Below are 25,185 nucleotides of genomic sequence, written 5' to 3' on the forward strand. Positions count from 1 at the left end.
TGCCAAGAAGGAAATAATGCCGGTGAACATTTCTTGAGTATTTACTGTGTACAATCCCCTGTGCTAACTCCTTTCTGTGGATTATTCTCGATGAAATTTTACAACACCCCGAATAGGTGCTATTAATGGCCATTCTACTAATGAACTGACTGAGCCACAGAGCCGTTAAGTAACTTGCCCAAGGTCACGCAAATGTGTAACTCTTCAGAGACTGAGGGAGGGAGGACGGGAGTGGGAAGGAGGAGAAGCAGATTGAACGAGCGGCTCAAGAAGAGGAATCGACCCCAACGCCCACCAGGTATCTGGAACCCTTCAGCTTCGGGGACAGCTCGCGGGGATGTGGGGGGGCACTGGCTTTGGCCCCGGGGAAACGCGCTGGGAGGACTCTCCCACCTTGTGGGTTGGAGTTCGAATCTGTGTAAGGTTCTTGGCCTGCTCGAGGCTGCTCCAGTGGGGTGGGGGCCACCCGCAGGGCCGGGCGGGGCTGTGTTGCCATCTGGAGCCGCTGCGCCGCCGGCCACAGTGAAGGCGCGAGCAGCAAGAGTGCGCGCAGGGCTGGAGGGAGTGCAGCCTCCGCCGCCAGCGCCGCGGCGGCACATGGGCCGACCCCGCCGCCGCCCCTAGCAGCTCCGGCGGCCCCCGTCTCGCAGCCTGCCGCAGCTCCGGCTAGCCGACCAGCCATGTCGCTCAGCGGAGCCTCTGAGCGCAGCGTCCCGGCCACCAAGATTGAAATTACCGTGTCCTGCCGGTGAGCGGGCCACGCTGGGGAGGGCTTAGGCATTGCCCCAGCACCACCCAGCTCCGGGGCTCAACGCGGAGAGGGGCTAGACCGCTGGGGAAGCAGCATTCGGGAAGGAAAATCGCGGCTGCAGACTCAGGGGAGTCGCTAGCGGACTCGGGAAGGGGGTTTCCTGGAACAGCTCCAACTACAAAAGAGGGCTCAGCCTGCGGCTTCAAGGGACGGGTCTCGGGGGTCCAGTAGGATCTGCGCCGCAGGAGGGCAAAGTTCTGGGGGCTAGCCCTCTTTCCTGGACCCTTGGAGGCAGTCCAGTCCGCAGAGAAACGGTTCTTGGGCGCAGATTTCCGGTGTTGTCCAGGGTGCTGATAACGCGCCCCCCCCCCCCCACACACACACCCAAGCCGGAGGTAGTAACGGGGGAGGGGAGTGTGATGTGAGCCCCGTGCCTCCCCAGGTGCCCATCTTTGGGCAGGTTCGAGGCGATGGGCTCCAGAATGATCCACCCCGTGTCCGTCTGTCTGTCCCTTTCTCTAGGAACCTGCTGGACCTCGACACCTTCTCCAAGTCCGACCCCAGTAGGCGGCACCAGGGCCAGGAGGGAGGGAACCTGGGGTCCGGGAAAGACTGAGGGGCGGGGAGGGGGTGCGGGCCGACCTGAAGTCCTTCCCTCCCCGCCCCCGCTCCCGCCTGCAGTGGTGGTGCTCTACACGCAGAGCCGGGCCAGCCAAGAGTGGCGGGAGGTAAGTCCTAGAACCCTTGGCCAGTCCGGAGCCGCCCCTGGGAACCACCTGCCCCCTTACAGGCCTCGCGCTGACTCTCCGCTCTCCATTCAGTTCGGACGGACCGAGGTGATCGACAACACGCTGAACCCAGACTTCGTGCGCAAATTCGTCCTCGACTACTTCTTCGAGGAAAAGCAAAACCTGCGCTTCGATGTGTGAGCCCCGCCCCGGATCTGGCTTGGACCGCCCCCCGACCTCGATCAGCCCGAAATTCCGGCTGGCTCCGCCCCCACGCGGGCCCCACCCCCCACCCCCGGCCTGGCTCCACCCCCAAGCCCGGTTCTGTGGCACTCTGAAGGGCTCGGCTCAGCCTTAGCTCCGCCCACAAGTCTAGGTTGGCCCTGCCCTTAGGTCAGATCCAACCCTCCGCTCCTTCCCAAGCCCTACCTCTGACGTGATCCTGCCCCCAGCAGACCCCGAACTTGGCCTCGCCCCGGGTCTGACTCACAATGACGCCGACTCCTGCCAAAAGGAAGTCCAGGTTGAATTCGGGTGCAAGGCTGCCCCTCCTTCCACCCACAATTTTAACCTGGACTCGAAATCCGACTCCTTTCCCAGGCTCTCCCACCAGCCCCGCCCCATGTTGGTCCCACTCTCTTCCCAGGTACAACGTCGACTCCAGAACCAACATCTCCAAACCGGTGAGCGACCGTTCACTCACGGGCTGGCTGGGCACACAGGCGGCGCTCAGTGTGTGTTAAACGACCCTCCTTAGAACCCTCCTCCCCCTCAAACCCGACTCGACCTTCTTCGGCCCCGAACCTGCCCTCCCTGCCCTCCTCTCCTGCTCCTGCCTCGGTTTCCCGCCTGTGCCTCTTACTCACTGCTACTCTTCCTTCTCGACTGTTGCTGGGACCCTCAGAAGGTGAGGCTGAACGGGGCTGGGCGGGGGCGACATGTGTGGTGTGTGAAAGGCGAGGGGTGGGATGGTATCTTGGCTTAAAGTGATGGCAGGACCAAGAAGGGCAGCTTTCCTGGGGACCCCGCGCCTCCTTTAAAGCCCCGGCCGCGTGGTACCGCTGCCTACAGTCGCCGTGGTCAGTGCAGCAGCGTCACCAGGGCTGGGCTGGGACTCTGCGCCGCCAGCCGGTCCTCGCCCCGCTGACTCTGTATCCCGGCGCAGGATTTCCTGGGACAAGCGTTCCTGGCCCTGGGAGAGGTGATCGGAGGCCAGGGCAGCCGAGTAGAGCGACCCCTCACGTGAGCTGAACCTGAAGGGGAGCGGGGGAAGGGCGGGCCTCCAAATGCTCCTCCTAAAGACACAGCCGACCCTGTACTGATGGAGGCTGGGATTCCCCTGGTCAGGGGCCTTCAGTGGCTTCCATCACCCTCCTGGGAAAATCCAACCTCCAGGGCTTTGCTCAAGTCAGTCTCAGGCCTGACGGATCTTGTCTCTCTCTTTCCTCACCCTTTTCATTCTTTTTCTAAGTCTGATTCAACCTTTAAGGTCCACTTCCAAGCCTTTCTCCTCCAGGAAGCTTTCCTCACTAAATCAGGTTCTCTGGAATTTACATTACATTCACTCACTAAATATTTATTAGCTTGTTTTGTATGCTATACCCTGTGCTAGGCACCAGGGATGTATCCATTCCACAGACACTACTGGGCATATACTCACTCTATGTCAGCCACTGTTCAAGGGGCTTGGGTTGCAGTGGTGAACAAAACAAAGGTTCCTGCCCTCAGGGAGCTTATATAACAGAAGGGGGAGAAAAACAGTACAAAACTGACATAATAAATAAGTAAATTACATAATATATTAGAAGACATTAAATATTGAGGAATAAAGACAAAGTAGAGCAGAATTAGGGGGACTGAAAATGCTGGGTGGGTAGGTGTTGCAGTGTTCAACAGAATGCTTGAGTAGGCCTCCTAGAGAGGTAACTTCAGAGCAGTGACCTGAAGGAAGTAAGGGAGTGCGCTGTGCAGATATCTGGAGGAGGAATGTTCCAGGCAGAGGAAACTGCCAGTGCAGAAGTCTGGTGTGTTCAAAGAGCAGCAAGGAGGCCAGTGTGGGTGGAAGTGCGTGAGCAGGGGGAAGAAAGGAGAAGGTGAGTTTGGAGCATTGACAGTTAGAGCCTTGTAGCCACTGTAAGGACTTTAGTTTTTACTCTGAGTTGGAAGTCACTGGAGGGTTCTGAGCAGAGGATTGATATGATCTGACTTGCTTTCAAAGGATGCTGCCGGGTTGAGACTAAACCTTGGGTGGACAAAGGTAGAAGTAATCCACGGTGCTAGCAGTGAAGGAGGGGAGAATTGGTCAGATTCTGGATGTATCTTGAAGGTGGAACCAACAGGTTCCTGACAGATCACATATGGATGTGAGAGGATAAGAGGAGACGAGGATGATACCAAGGTCTTTGGCCTGAACAAATGGAAAGATGGAGTTGCCATAAACGATGATATTTTTTTAAAAAAAAGTGAGGGAGGAGTAAGCTGTGGGAGGAAGTCAACCAGGAGTTCAGTCTGACCTGTTGAAATTCATAATTTTTATTAGACATCTGAGTGGACATGTCAAATAGGCAATAAGAAACGTGAATCTTAGGTGCTCTTTAAGGACATGAGATTAGATGAGATCACTAAGGGAGCGAGGAGAGAGGGAAGATCAAGGACTCCACGAATTGGAGCTAGAAAGGGAGGCTGAGAAGGATCATTAGTGAAATGGGAGGGTAACCGAAAGCAGGTGGTGCTGTCCCGGCAGCAAAGTGAAGGATGTTTATCAAGGACAAGAGAGTGGCCAACTATGTCAAATGCTGCTGCAGGTCAAGTAAGGTGAGGATCGGGAACTGGCCGTTGGGTTTAGCCAGATGGAGGTCGCCGGTGACGCTGACAAGCAGAGTTTTGAAGGAGAGATGGGAGTGACAGCCTGGTTGGGGAGGTTTAGAAGAGAATGGAAGAGAGGAATGGGAATTAGGAATCTTTCAAGGGGTTTTGCTGCAAAGAAGAGAAGAGAAAAGGAGGGGTGGCTGGAGAGGGAAGTGCGAGCAAGAATAGGTTTGTAATATTTTAACATGAGAAAAATTATACCACATTTGTATGCTAATGGGAATGATCCAGTAGAAACTGAAAACTTGACATAATAAAAAGAGGGGAGGGACTTCCCTGGCGGTCCAGTGGTTAAGACTCCACGCTTCCAATGTAGCGGGTGTGGGTTCAATCCCTGGTTGAGGAAGTAAGATCCCACATAACGTGTGGCGTGGCCAAAAGAGAAAAAAAAAAGGGGGGGAGAGTTGCTAGAGTGACGTCCCTGTGCAGGCAAGAGGGAGGGTGTGGAAAGTAGCACACAGTGGAGGGGTAAATAGGCACATGGATAGTCATTTATAGCAACGGTAGGAAGGCCTCGTGTTGGAGAAGATACTGGAGGCAGGGTAGGCGCGTGGTGGGTCTGTGGACATTCTCCTCTGGTTGCTTCAGTTTTGTCAGTGAGGTAGGAAACAAGGTCATTGGCTGAGAGTGAGGATGGAGGAGGAGGCTTGCGGGTTGAGGAGGGAGGAGGAAGAGCGAAACTGCCATCTCGCGGAACTGGAAACGTGAAGTGACTCGGGGTGTATGGTATGATTAAGGACCCTCTTGAGGTTTGTGGTCACACATTTAAAATGAAAGCAATTAGCATGAATGTGTGTTTTCCTCTGGCCATATTCAGTTGCACAGGTGTAATACAGGTTAGGCAGAGAATTGGATTTAACTAGGGCTGTGGTTCTGCCAGATAAGTATATAGAAGTGAGAGAGGGTAAGGGAAAAGAAGTAGGATGCAAGGGAGTGATTATTATAGTCCAGAATGACTGGAATTCACACTGGGTGATGAGATGAGGGAGAACATTAAGGAAGCAAAGAACAGTGAGAAGGCAGTAGGATCAGCGACTCGGTTCTGAACATGCAGGTGAAGAGTCCCTGTACTCATTACACTCTGTCTTTTTAAAGCACAGAGAGTCAGAGATCAAAGGAGCCAAAGAAATGGTTCAAATTCTCATTTTAAAGATGGGGAAAACCACATAGCAAGCTGGAGTCAAAACTTGAACTGAGAATACTCCTAACCTAGCTTCCTCTCTACCACACTTTTGGATCCCATGGGGGTTAGGGTTTGCAGGCCCATATCAACAGGGTCCCTGACTGCTTGGAGACCCAAAGCAAGTTGGGGATGGGTATCCTGGTATGCACCCTTCGGGCACATGGAAGTGTCCCTTCTTGGGTCAGAAGAAGATAAGGCTGCCCTGGACTTTTTGATCTCACTCTTCACAGTCTTCAGAAAGCACAGCATCTTTGACCTAACAAACCAGCCCTTTTGCCCCAGATCTGGATAGAAATTCCTCCCCCTCGTTAGGATTGCTACATCATGCTCTACTTGCCTATTGGCTTTGACATCCCACCTTCCCCTGGAAGCTCCCTGAAGGCAGGGTCTAGCAGAGCTGGAAAGTGCCAACTGGCCAATTCATACCTAGAACAGTGTCTGGTGTATCGTAGATGAAGAGTCTGCTTTGAGAAAGAGAACCACCTTCATATCTACCAAGTTTACCAACTGCTTTTCCTTCCAGGCATTCATTCTGATCTCTTCACAACCCTGAGAGGTGGGCAAGATTCCCATTACATAAAGAGAAAACCAGGGCCCAAAGAAAGGGAAGATAACTTGCCCAGAACTCTAAATCCTATGTCTTTCCTGTGCTACCATTATGATATGTCCACGTAGGCTAGGTTAACCCCTTCCTTCCAGACTAGAAACCTTCCCTAGTCAAAGTCAGGTCTTTCCCCACCAGAAGCCACCTAGGACAGAGGTGGACATACTCGGGACTGTCAGTCAATGACAGATTGTATCCCCTGACCTACCCAATCCCAGATTGGCCACCCCAATTCTTGTTTCCTACTCTCCCCTCTCCCCTCACAAAGAGGCTTTTTCTGCTTCCAGGGGTGTACCAGGCAAGAAGTGTGGGACCATATTGCTGACCGCAGAGGAGCTTAGCAATTGTCGGGTCAGTAAGGGCCACATACTAGACCCAGGAGGCTCTCTTCTCTCCCCAAACTCCCTGTAGTGGGCTGTCTGAGTTTGTGAGCAATTTGAGTGTCAATAGCCCAATTTCATCCATAGGATATTGCCACCATGCAGCTGTGTGCAAACAAGCTGGACAAGAAGGACTTCTTTGGGAAATCAGACCCCTTCCTTGTGTTCTATAGGAGCAATGAGGATGGCACGTGAGTCACTGCCCCCACTGTGACCATGGGCCCATTAGGGCTCTTAGGCTGGGACATCTTAGACTCCACCAGGACCTGAGCCCAGAATCCACTCAAGGCAGTGCCTGATATGTGCTTGAATCTCCAAGAGTATCAGGCCCTGTCTCTGGGCTCAGTCCTATCCCAAAGGCAGGTTCCAATCCTCCTGTCCTCTCCAGGTTCACCATCTGCCACAAGACGGAGGTTGTGAAAAACACGCTGAATCCTGTGTGGCAGCCCTTCAGCATCCCTGTGCGGGTATTGTGCAATGGAGACTATGACAGGTCTGCTTCAGCATAAGCTAAGGAGTAAGGGGACAAGGGCATGAGAGTGGGGTTCCTGGGCCCAAGAATGAAGGTAGAAGGGTCATAATAGTGTTGGAGGATCCTACTCAGTGAGACAGAGTTTTGGACGTGGAGATGGGTGCATGGGGAAGCAGACGGATAGCCACATGGATGAATAGGTGGATGGATGGATGGATGGATGGATGGATGGATGAATGAAAGGGCAAATGAACAAATGAGTAAGCAGATACATGGATGGGTGGTCAGATGAATAGATAAACTGGTGAATGACTAGATGGGTATGTGGATGGGTGTATAAGAGGACTGACTGGTGGGTGGGTAGAGGGGGAGATGGATGAATGGATAGCAGATGAATGGATGAGTGGACTGATGGGTGGATTAGTGGATGGACAGATGATGGGTGGATTAATGGGTGGATGACTAAATGTGTGAGAGGATGAATGGGTATATGAGAGATTGGTGAGTTGGTTGGAGAGGCAGAGGGATGACTGAAAAAGCAGGAGCATAAACAGGTGGAACGACAGGTAGATTGATGGATAGACACATGAATGGATAGCAGAGGGAATGGATGGATTAGTGGATGAATTAGTTGGTGGATGAGTGTAAAGTAGATGGATAGGCTGACCATATGATCTAACAAATGGGCAGTATGAAGATAGGTGAGTGGGTAGAAGGATGGATGGGCATATAAGTGGATGGTTATGTAGAAGAATGGATGATCAGATGGACAAATGTCAGATGGCTGGATGTTTGGTTGGATAGATGAATCCTTCTTGATAGAGGAAATGCTTTCAGTTTTTCACCATTGAGAATGATGTTTGCCATGGTTTTGTCATATATGGCCTTTATTATGTTGAGGTACGTTCCCTCTATGCCCACTTTCTGGAGAGTTTTTATCATAAATGGGTGTTGGATTTTGTCAAAAGCTTTTCTGCATCTGTTGAGATGACCATATGGTTTTTCTTCTTCAGTTTGTTAATATGGTGTATCACATTGATTGATCTGCGTATATTGAAGAATCCTTGCATCCCTGGGATAAATCCCACTTGATCATGGTGTATGATCCTTTTAATGTGTTGTTGGATTCTGTTTGCTAGTATTTTGTTGAGGATTTTTGCATCTATATTCTTCAGTGGTATTGGCCTGTAGTTTTCTTTTCTTGTAGTATCTTTGTCTGGTTTTGGTATCAGGGTGATGGTGGCCTCATAGAATGAGTTTGGGAATGTTCCTTCCTCTGCAAATTTTTGGAAGAGTTTGAGAAGGATGGGTGTTAGCTGTTCTCTAAATGTTTGATAGAATTCACCTGTGAAGCCATCTGGTCCTGGACTTTTGTTTGTTGGAAGATTTTTAGTCACAGTTTTAATTTCCTTATTTGTGATTGGTCTGTTCATATTTTCTGTTTCTTACTGGTTCAGTCTTGGAAGGTTATACCTTTCTAAGAATTTGTCCATTTCTTCCGGGTTATCCATTTTATTGGCATAGAGTTGCTTGTAGTAGTCTCCTAGGATGCTTTGTATTTCTGCAGGGTCCATTGTAACTTCTCCTTTTTCATTTCTAATTTTATCGATTTGAGTCCTCTCCCTCTTTTTCTTGATGAGTCTGGCTAAAGGTTTATCAATTTTGTTTATCTTCTCAATGAACCAGCTTTTAGTTTTATTGATCTTTGCTATTGTTTCTATTTCATTTATTTCTGCTCTGATCTTTATGATTTCTTTCCTTCTACTAACTTTGGGTTTTGTTTGTTCTTCTTCCTCTAGTTCCTTTAGGTGTAAGGTCAGATTGTTAATTTGAGATTTTTCTTGTTTCTTGAGGTAGGACTGTATGGCTATAAACTTCCCTCTGAGAACTGCTTTGCTGCATCCCATAGGTTTTGGGTTGTCGTGTTTTCATTGTCATTTGTCTCTAGGTATTTTTTGATTTCCTCTTTGATTTCTTCAGTGATCTCTTGGTTATTTAGTAGCACATTGTTTAGCCTCCATGTGTTTGTGTTTTTTGTTTTTTTCCCTGTAATTGATTTCTAATCTCATAGCACTGTGGTTGGAAAAGATGCTTGATGTGATTTCAATTTTCTTAAATTCACCGAGGCTTGATTTGTGACCCAAGATGTGGTCTATCCTGGAGGATGTTTTGTGTGCACTTGAGAAGAAAGTGTAATCTGCTGTTTTCGGATGGAATGTCCTATAAATATCAATTAAATCTGTCTGGTCTATTGTGTCATTTAAAGCTTGTGTTTCCTTATTAATTTTCTATTTGGATGATCTGTCCATTGGTGTAAGTGAGGTGTTAAATTCCCCCACTATTATTGTGTTACTGTCGATTTCCTCTTTTATAGCTGTTAGCATTTGCCTTATGTATGGAGGTGTTCCTGTGTTGGGTGCATATATATTTAGAATACTTATATCTTCTTCTTGGATTGATCCCTTGATCATTATGTAGTGTCCTTCCTTGTCTCTTGTAACATTCTTTATTTTAAAGTCTATCTTATCTGATATGAGTATTGCTACTCCAGCTTTCTTTTGATTTCCATTGCATGGAACATCTTTTTCCATCCCCTCACTTTTAGTCTGTATGTGTCCCTAGGTCTGAAGTGCGTCTTCTGTAGACAGCATATATACGGGTCTTGTTTTCGTATCCATTCAGCCAGTCTGTGTCTTCTGGTTGGAGCATTTAATCCATTCTCGTTTAAGGTAATTGTAGATATGTATGTTCCTATTACCATTTTCTTAATTGTTTTGGGTTTGTTTTTGTAGGTCCTTTTCTTCTCTTGTGTTTCCCACTTAGAGAAGTTCCTTTAGCATATGTTGTAGAGCTGGATTGGTGGTGCTGAATTATCTTAGCTTTTGCTTGCCTGTAAAGCTTTTGATTTCTCCATCAAATCTGAATGACATCCTTGCCAGGTAGAGTAATCTTGGTTGTAGGTTCTTCCCTTTCATCGCTTTAAATATATCATGCCACTCACTTCTGGCTTGTAGAGTTTCTGCTGAGAAATCAGCTGTTAACCTTATGGGAGTTCTCTTGTATGTTATTTGTCATTTTTCCCTTGTTGCTTTCAATAAGTTTTCTTCTTTAATTTTTGTCAATTTGATTACTATGTGTCTCAGCGTGTTTCTCCTTGGGTTTATCCTGCCTGGGACTCTCTGTGCTTCCTGGACTTGGGTGGCTATTTCCTTTCCCATGTTAGGGAAGTTTTCGACTATAATCTCTTCAGATATTTTCTCTGGTCCTTTCTCTTTCTCTTCTCCTTCTGGGACCCCTATCATGCGAATGTTGTTGTGTTTAATGTTGTCCCAGAGGTCTCTTAGGCTGTCTTCATTTCTTTTCATTCTTTTTTCTTTATTCTGTTCCGCAGCAGTGAATTCCACCATTCTGTCTTCCAGGTCACTTAGGCGTTCTTCTGCCTCAGTTATTCTGCTATTGATTCCTTCTAGTGTAGTTTTCATTTTAGTTATTGTATTGTTCATTTCTGTTTGTTTGTTCTTTAATTCTTCTAAATTTTTGTTAAACATTTCTTGCATATTCTTGATCTTTGCCTCCATTCTTTTTCCAAGGTCCTCGATCATCTTCACTATCATTATTCTGAATTCTTTTTCTGGAAGGTTGCCTATCTCCGCTTCATTTAGTTGTTTTTCTGGGGTTTTATGTTGTTCCTTCATCTGGGACATAGTCCTCTGCCTTTTCATCTTGTCTGTCTTTCTGTGATTGTGGTTTTCGTTCTGCAGGCTGCAGGATTGTAGTCCTTCTTGTTTCTGCTGTCTGCCCTCTGGTGGATGAGGCTATCTCAATAGTTCTTACTTTATAGAATGATTGTTAAATTAAATTAGTCTGTGAAAGTGCTGAGAACAATACCTGGAATATAGTAAGACTCAATAAGTTGTAGGGAATTCCCTGGCGGTCCAGTGGTTAGGACTCTTGCCCTTTCACTGCGGAGGGCCTGGGTTCAATCCCTGGTTGGGGAAATAAGATCCCGCAAGCTATGTGGTGCAGCCAAAAAAAAAAAAAAAGTCAAGAGTAAAGTATAGTAACAGCAGTATAAATATCAGTAGTAGTAGTAATACTGGTAGTGGCAGTAGATAGTTGGGTATGTGCATGGACTAATGAATGGATAGGAGGGATAGGAGGAAGTTTGATAGAAGGACAGATGGGTGGATTGGAAGATGTTTTATGTATAGTTAAGTGGGTGGGGGTGTCTCAGATTTATCATACACACCCAACCTACGTTTATCTCCTGCATTTCAGAACAGTGAAGATTGATGTGTACGACTGGGACCGGGATGGAAGGTAGCACTGCTCCACATAGTACTGCCCTCTCCTATAATTAACACAAACAGTTCCCTGAAATATGTAGTACATTCACTAGGAACCCCAAAGTAGCCTTGGGAGCCAGAAAGGTTGATGACAGATGCCAAGACCTTGGGTACAACTGATGCCCTCAGTTGTCTCTCTGGTACACTGTCGCTTCCCTTCTCTTCCCCTTAGCTTGGTCCCTCTTCTAGCCCAAGCCCCAGTGCCCTGCAGCCCAAGTAGAGGCACAGATAGTGGAAATAAAAGACTGGTTTCAGGCTTCCCTGGTGGTGCAGTGGTTAAGAATCCGCCTGCCAATGCAGGGGACACGGGTTCGAGCCCTGATCCGCGAAGATCCCACATGCCGTGGAGCAACTAAGCCCGTGCGCCACAACTATTGAGCCTGCGCTCTAGAGCCCACGAGCCACAACTACTGAGCCCGCCCACCACAACTACTGAAGCCCACACGCCTAGAGCTTGAGCTCCACAAGAAGAGATGCCACCGCGATGAGAAGCCTGCACACCACAACAAAGAGTAGCCCCGCTCGCTGCAGCTAGAGAAAGCCACGAGCAGCAACAAACACCCAATGCAGCCAAAAAATAAATCAATTTAAAAATAATAATAAATTAAAAAAAATAAAACTAATGAGATTACCTCCCAGTACTCTAATGGTTTATTTAAATAAAAAAAAAAAAAGACTGGTTTCAGAGATGTCTCCAAACCACCAGCAGTTGTTGCTTACCCACCTCTTGTCTCATTGCAGTCACGACTTCATCGGTGAGTTTACCACTAGCTACAGAGAGCTGAGCAAGGCCCAGAACCAGTTCACAGTGTATGAGGTGAGAGCTCCAGCCCTGCCCAGGTTGCCCAGGCCCTCCATCCTAGTGTGCTCAGTCTGTGGTTCCCGTCCTGTTTCCCTCCATCACTGTTATCTTCTTCACTTAGGTACTTAACCCTCGGAAGAAATGTAAGAAGAAGAAATATGTCAACTCGGGAACTGTGAGTACTCCCTAGAGCCCTGTCCCTCCCTGGATCCTTCTGTCTCTATCCCCACTGACATAGCATGACATGGCAAATGTTGAGGGTATGGGAAAGCTGTTGGCACAGATTACTTGGATATAGTAATGTTGGATACAAGGTGGCACCATTTAAGTTTTTGTTGTGTTTTGTTTTTAATTTTTTTTTCTCTCACCTAAGGAAATTGTTTTGAAATTTACTCTTTTGCAGATTTTTGGGGAAAACCTAAGTTATATTTCCCAATTTAATATATTTTTGGAAATCCAAATGTTTCTGACAGCTTCCCCTTTTTGCCCTTTCAGAAATTGGACAGGGTGGGATGGGGGTGAAATCAAGTGCCTCTTTCCCTTTTTCTACCCTGACTACACTTTCCAAAGTAGCAGGGCTGCCTCTTCTGTCCCGCAGGTGACGCTGCTTTCCTTTTCTGTGGACTCTGAATTCACTTTTGTCGATTACATCAAGGGAGGGTGAGTCACAGGCCAAGCTTTTGGCTGAAAGCCCAGCAATGAGTTACTCCCAGTTCTGAGCCTCAGTTTTACTATTCATTAATGGTCAGGGTCCAAAGAGATCATGAGGATAAACTTTAAAACACTTGGCAGACTACAAAGTGCTTTATAAAGTGCAGAGTGCCGCCCATCTTAGTTCTCTCCATGGGGCTGCCTTTCAACCCAATCTTCCAGCCCGCCCTGGGAAGATGACAGACCAGTGGTTTTCAAAGGTGTCCCCAGTAACCTTACTGGGGCCCAGGCAGAAGATATGTCCAGGCAAGAGGGAGAAGCCAAGAAAGAGGGAAACGATAAGCAGGCTGTAGGGGACATCCTGCTTGGTTTAGGGGACACAGGCTGACCTCAGAAAGGTACTTGTCTTCTCTAAACCTCACTTTTCTCCAGTGTAAAATGGAGCTGTTAAGTACTACTTCAGGACGATAGTAACGGTTAAATTAAATTCCATCGCGCACATTATGTCATGCAGCAGGCATTTAATTCTGCCACCCAAAGTGTGTTCAGTGGGCCAGCAGCATCTGCCTCACTTGGGAGTTTGTTAGAAAAGCAGAATCTCAGGCTCCACCCAGACCATCCAGTTCAGAATTTGCATTTTAACACGATTCCCAGGTGGCTCATATGCATACTAGTGTTTGAGAAATCCCGGTATAGTAAGTTATTAGTCCCTCACTTCTCAATCCATCTATTTCCCCAATAGGACGCAGCTGAACTTCACAGTAGCCATTGACTTCACAGCTTCCAATGGTGAGGCATGGATGGGGGAATGGGGTACGGAGGAATTCTAAAGAAGTCACTAGGGATTGGCCTGGATTCCAACCTGGGAATAAGAGTTAAGCTACCCAGAAAGCCCAGGCTTGAGGCAAGGCCCAGTCAGGCTCATACTGGGGCAGGAGTGTTGTGAGGAGATTACTGGATGTAATGGTAGGAGAGGGTACAGAAAAATAAGTGGGTAAATGGATCAAAGAAAGTTGAAAGGATAGACAGGTCTACATAGCTTGAGAAGCAGATGAGTAAATGAATGGATGAGAGGGAATACGAGTGTAATGAGAGATGAATAGGTAAATGGGTGGATGACTGGGTGGGTAGATAGATTTATAAACAGAGGGGGCAAATGGGTAATGAGTGAGTACAGTGGGTTAGACAGGTAGATGCATGAACTGGTATGTGGGTGGACAAATGCTCAGATGTTTAAATTGGGGAAATGGATGAGTGGACAGGTGAATGGATCCATTTGAGGATAGACAGGCAGGTGAATGAATGGGATGGATAGGGATGGATAGAGATTGATAGATGGATGAAAGAATATGGCTATATGGATGGATGGGAAAGAAAGAGAAATAGCAGGTGAACAAGTGAATGGATAGATAGATGGATGGATGGTTAGGTGGGTGGGTAGTTGGATAAGAGAATGGAGAAGTGGACAGATGGAGATGAATAGGTAGACTGAAAGATGGATTTATGGCCAGTGGATGGGTGAATGGATGTATGAGTATGTGGATGAACTGAGGGATACCTATAGGGGTTGGTGGATGGATAGATGGATAAATGAACATTTGGATGACTGGGTAAAATAATGAGGGAGTACATGGGTAAAGAGTGGATGAATGGATAGGTGGATGGATGCATACAATGATAGGCAGGTGAACTAATAGATCATCAAGATGACCATGAGGTGGGTCTCCTGTTTCCCTATAGGGAATCCCCTGCAGCCCACCTCCCTGCACTACATGAGTCCTTATCAGCTCAGCGCCTATGCCATGGCCCTCAAGGCAGTGGGAGAAATCATCCAGGACTATGACAGTGACAAGCTGTTCCCAGCTTACGGCTTTGGGGCCAAGCTGCCTCCCGAGGGACGGATCTCCCACCAGTTCCCCCTGGTATGGTATGGCCAGAGCCTAGACTCCATGCCCTGGCATCTGGCCCACCCAAGTTGACAAATTCTTCTGCTTATGTCTCTTCTAAGGGTCAAGGACCTGCCAAGTAGCAGGAGGAGCTAGGAGAAGGTGGCAGAGCAGGGAGGGGGCAGGGTTGGAGTTTGGAGGGGACTCTGAGAGACAGCGATGCAAGAAGGAAAGAGTGAGCTAGGATCAGCCCAGCAGGGCATCTTCCCTGACAGAACAACAATGATGAGGACCCCAACTGTGTGGGCATTGAGGGCGTGTTGGAGAGCTACTTCCAGAGCCTGCGCACAGTGCAGCTCTACGGGCCCACCTACTTCGCCCCTGTCATCAACCTGGTGGCCAGGTAAGGAAACTGGGTGGGGCTGGGGGAAACTAAGGGGACCCAGACAGTGAACTGACTTCCCAAGAATAGTTAGGACCACTCTTGGGTGAATTTGGGCTCTGGGGAGAAGGTGAAATTTTCAGTGTTGGCCAGGCTCTGTTATAAAGAGGTTACATAATGCCTTATTCTGAGGTAGAAAGGGTGTCAACAACTACCCCAACCCCACTCCCTGGGAACAACAACCCAGGCCTCAAGTTTGGGGAAGAGAGAAGGGCCTACAGAACAGTGGGTACGGCACAAGTTTGGGCATCAGACCTGGGAGTGATCCCAGGTCTACCACTCACTAACCATGTGACCTGAAGCAACTTAGCTTCTCTAAGCCTCCATTTCATCCCTGTAAATAGGTGTAATAATGGATAACCATAGTACCTTCTTTATAGGGTTATTGGAAATTTAAAATTAGATAACAATATAAGAATGATTAGGACTTCCCTGGGGCCCAGTGGTTAAGAATCCGCCTGCCAATGCAGGGGACACGGGTTCAAGCCCTGGTCCGGGAAGATCCCACATGCCGCAGAGCAACTAAGCCCGTTCGCCACAACTACTGAGCCTGAGGTCTAGAGCCCATGAGCCACAACTACTGTAGCCCGCGCGCCTAGAGCCTGTGCTCCACAACAAGAGAAGCCACCGCAACGAGAAGCCCGTGCACTGCAACGAAGAGTAGTCCCTGCTCACCACAACTAGAGAAAGCCCATGCACAGCAACGAAGACCCAACGCAGCCAAAAATAAATATAAATAAAATTAATTTAAAAAAAAAGAAATTACAAACTCTTTAAAAAAAAAAGAATGATTAGCACAGTGTGTGGCCCATAGTAAGTGCTCATGGTAGATTAAAATGAGCTTAAGTTGCAGATTAAACTATAGAAGAGTAACTTCTAAAAACAAAAGAGTAACTCCAAATTTTCAGAACAAAAACACAATGCAAAGAAAATCCAGCTCATGTAACAAATGATTTTCTTAAATGCAGATAAAATAAAATGACAACTAAAACCAAACATATGTCAGTGAACCTAAAGTTTTTCTGATTGAATAAAAAAATAATAAGTAAACTGTAGTATGCTAAATAGAAGAGACCCATCGAAAACAAAGTACCTCAGAAAACTTGAAAGTAAAAAGATGAAACAAAGAGAAGAAAAGTTGAAGGATTTCAGGGAGATTTATATGTCCAGAGACTTGCCTTTTCTCTAATAAAGATTAGTTATTTTTTAATTCGTAGTGAGATAATAGTTTCTTTAATTACAAAAGTAACATAACATTGCTGTAGAAAATTTCAAGGATGGAGAAATTAAATAAGAAATCACCCAGAATACGGCCCATGGGAATGTGGATGTATATATAGTTATTGACAGTCTTCCTTATGCAACCATAATGGCAGTCAAATTACATGTAATATTTCACTACTGAGTTTTTCACTTAATAATGGAACCTGAGCACATTTTTTTGTTGTTATTAAACAGACTTCTTAAATATTATCTTGGGCAAGTTCACTCATTCATTCAGTCAGTCAGTCAACATTCCATAAAGGAGAATGTAGCATGAATGTGGGCTATGGGGCTAGACTAGCTAAGTTACACCCACTCTACCACTTACTAGCTGTGTCACTTTGGGCAAGACTGTTAACCTCTCTATGCCTGTTTCCTCAGCTGTACATGGGGATAATAGTATCATAGAGCTGTTGTGAGGACTAACTAAATTAATATTTGTCAAGCACTGAGAACAGTGCCTGCCACATTGTAAGTGCTATAGGTGTTAGCTATTACTGGTACTATTATTATCATTATTACTATTCTAAGGGCATCTGTGTGTGCTCAGTTCTCTGCTGGGGCACTAGAGACTCACAGATGAATCAGATCTAGGCTCAGCCCTTGAGATCTCCTGCCTCGGTGCAGGAGACAGAAATATAAACAAATCATTACCTTCTGTAGGCCGGAGCTTCCCAGACTTTTCCAGCAAGTTGCCTGTTGGCAAAGGCAAACAACAGCTTCCCCTAGGGGAAACTGGGGGCACAGCTGAAAGCAGCCAAGCTGAAAATGTCTTTGAAATCCCCATATTTTATCTTTAAAATGCATGCAAATTTACATTCTTCTGATATTGTGTCCATGTTTGCTATAATCTGGGGGGGGGGGAAGGTGTTTTAAGCGTACTTAGAGTCATCTAGCTTTATCCACCAAATCATATAGTATAAGGAGTGCCTCCGGTATCCTGTGACCTTGGGTTCCCCTTGGTACACATGCTGGTACCCTCAGGGATGTGAGAACCCATTTGGAAGGGCAGACAGCCCGTCTTGGTGGGTGGCATCCTAGAAGGCAGAGGGAGAAGGAGAGTCTGAGAGACCCAAGGCAGTCTAGTCACAGAGGGGACTGACTGCTTGGCTGGGTGCAGAGGACAAACTGGACTTTATCAGAGGAAGATGCACAGAGCAGGCCTGGCAGCAGGAACCACATGTGAAAAGCACAGAGGTATGAAGGGTGAGCTCGGTAAACAGTGAACAGTATACTCTGAGCAGAATGTGCAGTGTGTACGGAGGAGTATCCAGAGAGCAGGCTGGAAGGAAGACTGGAGGAATCAAGAGCTCAGGCTTTAGGTTCAGATGTTCAAGCATGGGCTTGGACCCCAGCTGCACCACCCCTTGGGGATGCTACTTAATGTCTCTGAACTTCACTTTTCTCATTTTAAAAATTGGAATAAAAAATGTGCCTACCTCATAGAATGGTGGTGGGGATTAAATTAGATCACGTATGTCAAGAGTGCGGCTGTGATTTTGATGATCACAGATGACTCTTTGTCGTTTCCCACCCCACAGCCAGGTGGGGCACAGACTGGCCTTCCCCAGCCAGTCACCCAGCTCCAGGTCTAAATGGCCTTGGGAATGCCAGGCATCGGCAGGGAGCCAAAGATGTACCTCCCGTGCCCAACGCCCTTCCATGCCCCCCAATGCCCTGGCTCACAAATCCCTTCATGAGGGGGCCATTGCCCACTGCTCCAGCCTCATCTCTCTTCTGTGGCCCCACGTGCACCCCCTAGAACACTCTCTTGGTTTGTACGTGCTATTCCTTCTCTCTGGAACACTTTCCCTTTACCCTCCCCTCCTCCCCCCACCCCACCTCCACCTCCACCTGGCTAACTCCTACTCATTTTTCAGGTCTTGGGTTAGATGTCATGTCCTCAAAGCCCTAACCTCACTGCATCTTAGTGGTGAAAGCATCCATCACCCCGCAGGACAATGTCCAATTCTCTGCCGCATGCTCAGCACCAAACTTGGTGCCTGGCCTGACACATAGCAGGTGTGCAGTGATTATTTGCAAAATGAGTGAGTGACAGGAAACAGTACCAGCCCAAGCCTATGAGGAGGCTGCAGCCAGGATTCAGGAACGGATCACGGCCCACTCCCACCCTGGGCCCTGGGCAAAATGAACTGGAGCTATTTGAATTCTCCACTCTCACCACGCTTTCCTCCTTCTTTATATCAAGCTTAAATACCAGCACTGTCCAACAGAACTCTGCAATGATGGAAATGTTCTGTATCTGTGATGTCCTATATGGTAGCTGCCAGGCACATACAGATAGTGAGCGCTTGAAAAGTTGCTAGGGGGAACAAGGAACTGAATGTTGAATTTTATTTAACTTAATTAATATAAATTTCAATAGAGGCTACCTTACTGGAGAGTGCAACTCCATCCTTTCCAATCCACACAGGGCCCAACACTGGAAGTCAAGAGACCAGGTCTGCCACGGCCTTTGTGCTCTCTGAGGTCTCGTTTTTCTTATGTGTAAAATAAGGGGACTAGAGTTAATGACTTCTGAAGTCCTTTTCAGATCAAAAAATCTTGGATTCAAAGACTGATAGTGAGAGAAGGGAAAGGAGCTCTGGGAGCAGCTGTTAGACTGGCTGAGGACCCAGAAGCCTAGGCAATGGGATGTGGTCAGCAGAGGGGAGAAGGGAGAGAGGAGAAATGGGTGAGAGAGGGAAGAAAGGAGGCCTTCAGTCTTTGGTCTTGTTCTTGTATAAATACCAACATCTTTCCAGGGCCAACAAAGCCCTGTGTGGTTTGGGCCCCACCTCATTTCAGTCACATGGTCCACTCTGCTTCCTTCTCTTTCTGGGCTCCAGAAAGGGTAGGATTCCTCCAGTCCCATTTTGGGGCCTTTGTCCATGCTGTTCCTTCTACCTGGAATAATTCTCCCCCTTCACTTAGCCTCTTCTCCTTCCTCCTCTCCTTTATCCTCAAACACTGTTTCCTTAAAGAAGCTTTCACTGACCTGGGCCATGTCAAGATCCCTACAGGACACTGTCATAGCAGTGTCTCTTTCTATCCCAACTCTCATCACAAGTGCAATTCTAGCTATTTCTGTGATTCTTAGATCAGCATCCCCTCTCAAGGGGACTGGGATGGATTTGTTTTTTCTCACTGTGTACCTCCAGTGCCTAAACACAGTACCTGCTATAGTGAGTGTTCTATAAACGTAACTGGAGGGATGCTAGGTGGGGCAGGCAGCCAGGTCTGGGGAAGGAGCATGAGCTTCAGAAGCCCCAGTCCTTGACCACTGCTTATGTGCTGGCTGTGGAAGTTTTAGGGGCAGGACATTCCTTTGAACTCTGGGCTTTCAGCTGAATTCTGATCTTGGCCTCTCACCCAGGGCTGCAGCCAAGATCTCTGATGGTTCTCAGTACTATGTTCTGCTCATCATCACTGATGGGGTCATCTCTGACATGACACAGACCAAGGAGGCCATTGTCAGTGTGAGTCTGAGGAGGAGGGCTTGGAAGGGAGGGGTCACTGTTAATAACCGTGAAGGGGTTGAGATTTTACCCTACACGCAAGCTAACAAGTTAACCTGCCAGTTTCATGGATGCTGGCAGCAGACACAAAAGCAAAGGACTTTGGGACTTCCCTGGTGGTCCAGTGGTTAAGACTCTGTGCTTCCACTGCAGGGGGTATGGGTTCGATCCCTGGTTGGGGAACTAAGATCCCACATGCCATGCAGCGTGGCCAAAAAAAGCAAAGGACTTTGCTATTCCCAGCAATAGCAGTAGCTCAACTATCAGCATTGGCTCTGATTCACTAAGTCCCGCTTCCCACAAGATAATGTGCAGAGGGCCAGATGACACCTGTACCCACAGTGGGTTGCATTATAGAACAGAAACCCTAAGTGTAGAGAACCCGAGTCTTTTATAATGGGCAGTAAGCATGCCTTCCCTTTGTTCCAGTGCGAGATATTATACTGGACAGTAAACAAACCTGCCCTTTGCTCTGTAGGAAGACACTGTATCTTTCAAGGCAGTTACATATGGAGACATCCTTGAAAAGATAATCTGACACAAAGGGAATCAGTGCCTCTGCTTGTAAGATGTGCAGAAACATCACACACACAGAATTGTCTCCCAACAGCCACTTCCCTTGTTATGCCTGCTCACCCCAACCATTTACCCTCTTTCCCTCACAGGCCTCCTCACTGCCCATGTCCATCATTATTGTCGGTGTGGGACCAGCCATGTTTGAGGGTAAGATGGGGGGTGTCCATGAGTGGGACCAATAACGGGAAAATAGGGGAGGATCTGGGCACCCAGGCCTGCCTCATAGAAAAGATAGGATGGATGCCTGTGCTGGACTTTGGCCAAGTCACAGACCTTCTCTGAACCTGTTTCCTCATCATAACCAAGGCTGTTCATACAAATACTTCCCTCCTGGGGTTCCTGGGATGAAGGAATGCGTGGGAGGGCATAATAAGAACTCCATTACAATGCCTAATATTTGTAGGACTTTGATACAACCGTTAGGCATTCTCATGATGACTCCAAAGGGGAGCTAAGAGGGAGGGGGCAGCATGGGTTGGTGTGGGAAAGGCCAATCAGCTGAGGGGTGTCTTTTCCGCAGCAATGGAAGAGTTGGATGGTGATGACGTGCGCGTGTCCTCTAGGGGACGCTATGCAGAGCGGGACATCGTTCAGGTAGACCTGACCCGGGAGAGGAAGTCATGGAATCAAAAGGCACGGTGGGAAGGAGAGGCTAAGTTAGCAGCTGTTCTCCTTTACTGCCTTCTTAATCACCTGCCTTTCTTCCCTTCACTCTTTCAGCCTACCTACATTCATTCAACAAACTCTTTTTGAGAAACAGGCAGGTTGCTGCAGCCATCGTGGATTCATAGTGTAGGAGATCCCAAGGCTCCTGCCCTCTAGTGGAGGCAACCAATAATAATCACACATCTCATTAGATTGTGATAGGTGCTCCAGAGGGACAGCAAATGCCACAATGAGAGCCTATAACAGGGACCTGATTAGGTAGGGTAGTCAGGGAAGGCTACTATGAGGGAATGACATATGAGCTGAAATCTAAAGGAGGTATAAGCATTACAGGTAGAGAAGCAGCACGTGAGAAGGCCCTTAGGCTCAAAAGAACTTGCCCAATCATGGAGAGGGCAAGAGGCCTGGGTGGCAGGATCACAGGGAGTGAGAGGAAGAGGAAGCCAAGGCCTTGCCAGTCATGGTGAAGCTCAGAGCTTTGTTCTAAAAGAACTGGAAAGCTCTTGAAGGATTTTACGTAGAGAAGTGGGGTGGTCAGACTTGCATTTTAAGACATGCAGAGATGCTGCAGGACGGTGGACTATAGCAGGGCAAGAGAGAAGACAGGTAGACCCGTTAATGAGGAAGCCTTTGAAGTAGTACAGGGGATTTGGATGGGAATGGAAGCAGTAAGGATGGAGAGAAGAAGCATTTTCAAAAGATTATTTAAGAAAAATTTCCAAGAGTTGAAGATTTGATTAAATGGTGACAGGGAGCAGGGCTTCAAGGATGATTCTCAGTTTTCTATACTGAGCCACTGGGTGAGTGATAATCCCATTTACTGGTAAAGAGAAAGCTGGAGGAGGAGCAGATTTGGCAGACAAGCCTAGAATTCTGTTGTAAACACATTGGGCTTGAGGTATCTAAGACCAATGAAAGGAGATGTGATATGGACAAGTGAATATGTGGCTCTGGGCCTTAAAAAAGAGGTCAGGGATGGATGTATAAATTGGGGAGTCATCAGGGAACAGGTTTTTTTTTTTTTAATTGAAGTATAGTTGATTTACAATATGTTTCAGGTATACAGCATAGTGATTCAGTATTTTTAGTTTATACTCCATTAAACGTTATTACAAGATAAAAGCTATAATTCCCTGTGTTATACAATATATCCTTGTTGCTTATCTATTTTATACATAGTAGTTTGTATCTCTTAATCCAGGGAACAGTTTGTAAAGTCACAGAAGTGTATGAAATCACCCAGGAAGAGAACTGAGAGAGAGAAGGCACCAGATTTAGAGATTAGGTAGACCCAGAGGACTGGGGGTGGGGATGGGGGGAAAGGCATCCAGAAAGGTAGGAGAATCTAGAAGAATGTAATGTGTCAAGAGGGGGAAGTGTTCAGGAAGATTATGGTCAAATGTAATAGAAAGCTAAAGAGGAGTCAGCAAGATGAGGCTGACAATCATTGCCCTCTGGACTAATTTGGGAAAATGGTGCTGTTGACATCGTTAGCGAGAGCAGTTTCAGTAGACTACATGAAGCCAAATTAGAGTGGGTTGAGGGTGAACAGAAGGTGAAAAAAAAAGTGGGTGGAGAGAAAGCAAATGTAGAAAGCTCCTCAAGATGGGGGAGAGAGATAGTGTGATATTTGGAAAGAGATGTTAGGAGGTCAAAGAGGAAGCCTCCCTACTGCTGCCTTCCCCACTCCCCTCTCTTCTGTCCACCACCCACATCTGATTGTCTGTGCCTGTCCCAGTTCGTCCCATTCCGAGACTATGTCGACCGGTCAGGGAACCAGGTGCTGAGCATGGCCCGACTAGCCAAGGACGTGCTGGCCGAGATCCCAGAGCAGCTACTGTCCTATATGCGCACCAGGGACATCCAGCCTCGCCCTCCACCCCCTGCCAACCCCAGGCCGACGCCAGCTCCAGAGCATCCCTGAATAGCCCACCTATCCAAAGCCTAGCAGCCTGCTCACCTGCCCACCCACTGCTTCTGCTGAAAGCCAGAGGCACCTGGAACCCTGGACCTCACTGGAAGGCCAGCTTGGAGGATCGGTACTGGCTGGTCGAGCCCTCTGCCCCCTCAACAATAGGAGGGCCTGGCACTCCCTGCCTTCATGCCAATAATAAAGCTGATCTCTACTCCAGTTCTGTCTCATGGGTCTTGGGGAGGGAGGGACCCAGGATCTGGGGCCACACCAAGAGAAGGAGGGGGCAAGAACAGTTTCAACTAGGGTTCATCCCCATCCTAACACACATTCATCTAACACTTGAGACATTCTTCAAATACGTTAAGGAACAAGTGAATCTTTATGTGTGTACATTTTTTCTGAGGGGAGAGGCCCATAGCTTTTATCAGATTCTAAAAGGGGTTCTTGACCTCCAAAGGGGTCAGCTTTAAGATGATTCTGTATAACTCTGCTCTAATCCATCTAGTCCAAGTTTTTTGAGTGAGGATAATAAAAGAGTTGATATTTTCTTTGAGTATTCACTACACGTCAGACACTGTGCTAGGTGATTTACAGGTATCATCTTATTCAATCCTCACAACAATCCTGTGAGGTAAGCACTATTTTATCTCCATTTTACACATGAAGAAACTAAGGCTCAGAGCGGTTAAGTCACTTATTGTAGAGAACCCAACAGTTTGACTCCGGATCCAAAGATCTTAATCAGCAAACCTCTTCCTGGGGTGTTAATTTTATAAGGATGTTTGGGGGAAGACACTGTATATGAAAACACATACTTTATAGTGGGTCAACTGCAAGGTTTGTATTAAGATAAAATAGAAGTTTCCAGATGCTTTGGGCTTTGCCCCAGAACCCTGGCAGAATCTTTCACGCTCGCCGTTGACGGCAAAACTGGACAGGCTCAGCAACAAGTATTGTTTAACAAGTGGACTCTTCCTGGCCCCCAAGTTCTCCGAAGCCCCCAAGAACTGACAACAGAGTTGTCGAGCTCAGCTTTACAAATAAGTAAAGGTAGGTGAGGAAGAATTTAACGACTTGCCCAAATTCACATAGCTACTAAGTGGCCCAGTCACATTAAAAGCAGCTCTGTTTCTTTGTTTATTTTTTTTTATTTTTCGGTACGCGGGCCTCTCACTGCTGTGGCCTCTCCCGTTGCGGAGCACAGGCTCCGGACGCGCAGGCTCAGCGGCCATGGTTCACGGGCCCAGCCGCTCCGCGGCATGTGGGACCTTCCCGGACCGGGGCACGAACCCGTGTTCCCTGCGTCGGCAGGCGGACTCTCAACCACTGTGCCACCAGGGAAGCCCGCAGCTCTGTTTTGACACTATCTTCCAACCGGCAACCCGTAGCCATGAAGCATTTCCCCGCCTACCTACAGGGTTCCAGCATCTGAATCTCATTTTACCTTACACAACCCCTTTCACGCCCCACCAGCCTTCCGCACCACCCCCAATCAGGCAGCTACTTTCAGATTCACACCTTTTTCTCCAGCCCTGCCCCTTTACCTTTCCCAAGCCCCACCGTTTACCTTCAGCCTCACATCGTTTTTCCCAGCTATATCCTTTCCCCCTAGCCCATCTCCAAGTTCCAGGCCCACCCAAAGCCCCGCCCTTTCTTTTCTGAGGCCCACTTTTCTGTTTAGTCCCACGCTTCACCCCCCGTTCAGCCCCTATTCTCCTTACTGGGGGTCCGCTTTACAGATGGCCCCGCCCACTCTTCGCAAACCCCGCCCCGTAGACTGGTTTATTCTCTTCCAGCCCCGCCCCGCCCCTACCTATAACTTCGGGTCCCCCTTAGGCTCCTGTCCGCGTCCCTCTTGCTCTTGGCCCTGCCCCCCAGTCCCGCCCCGTGGCTCCCGCCCCGCCTCGCCGCCTTCCTCCGAGACCAAGGCCAGGTCCCTACCGCAGCCGCGGCGCCAGCAGGAGGGAGAGAAGGAGGAGGGGGGGAGAGAGGCAGAGGGGGAAGGGAGAAGGGCGGGCTCCTCACGCCCAGTCCGCGCTCACCGTACGTGGTCGCAGATTCGCTACAAACGGCCCCACCACTCCGGGTCCCGAGTACCGCAACTTCAGTCTCCAGAAACTCAGCTCTAAGATGG

General features: G+C 47.9%; 1 protein-coding gene across 1 annotated transcript; it reads left to right on the forward strand.

Annotated features, from left to right (window-relative positions):
• Nucleotides 1–680: 680 nt before the first annotated feature.
• Nucleotides 681–23,220, forward strand: CPNE9 (copine family member 9; the record flags this gene model as incomplete). Its single annotated transcript, XM_082664308.1, has 20 exons — nt 681–748; nt 1,274–1,314; nt 1,433–1,479; nt 1,573–1,676; nt 2,126–2,162; nt 2,645–2,721; nt 6,422–6,485; nt 6,602–6,705; nt 6,903–7,007; nt 11,265–11,306; nt 12,074–12,149; nt 12,256–12,309; nt 12,733–12,794; nt 13,528–13,574; nt 14,526–14,707; nt 14,947–15,074; nt 19,753–19,855; nt 20,560–20,617; nt 20,991–21,064; nt 22,875–23,220. 20 exons carry the CDS (start codon nt 681–683, stop codon nt 23,058–23,060), a joined length of 1,659 nt encoding a protein of 552 aa, XP_082520434.1. The 3' UTR covers nt 23,061–23,220.
• Nucleotides 23,221–25,185: the final 1,965 nt, after the last annotated feature.

The sequence above is a fragment of the Grampus griseus genome (genome assembly GCF_964374135.1).
Source record: "Grampus griseus genome assembly, chromosome: 10".
NCBI classification, from domain to species: Eukaryota; Metazoa; Chordata; class Mammalia; order Artiodactyla; family Delphinidae; genus Grampus; species Grampus griseus.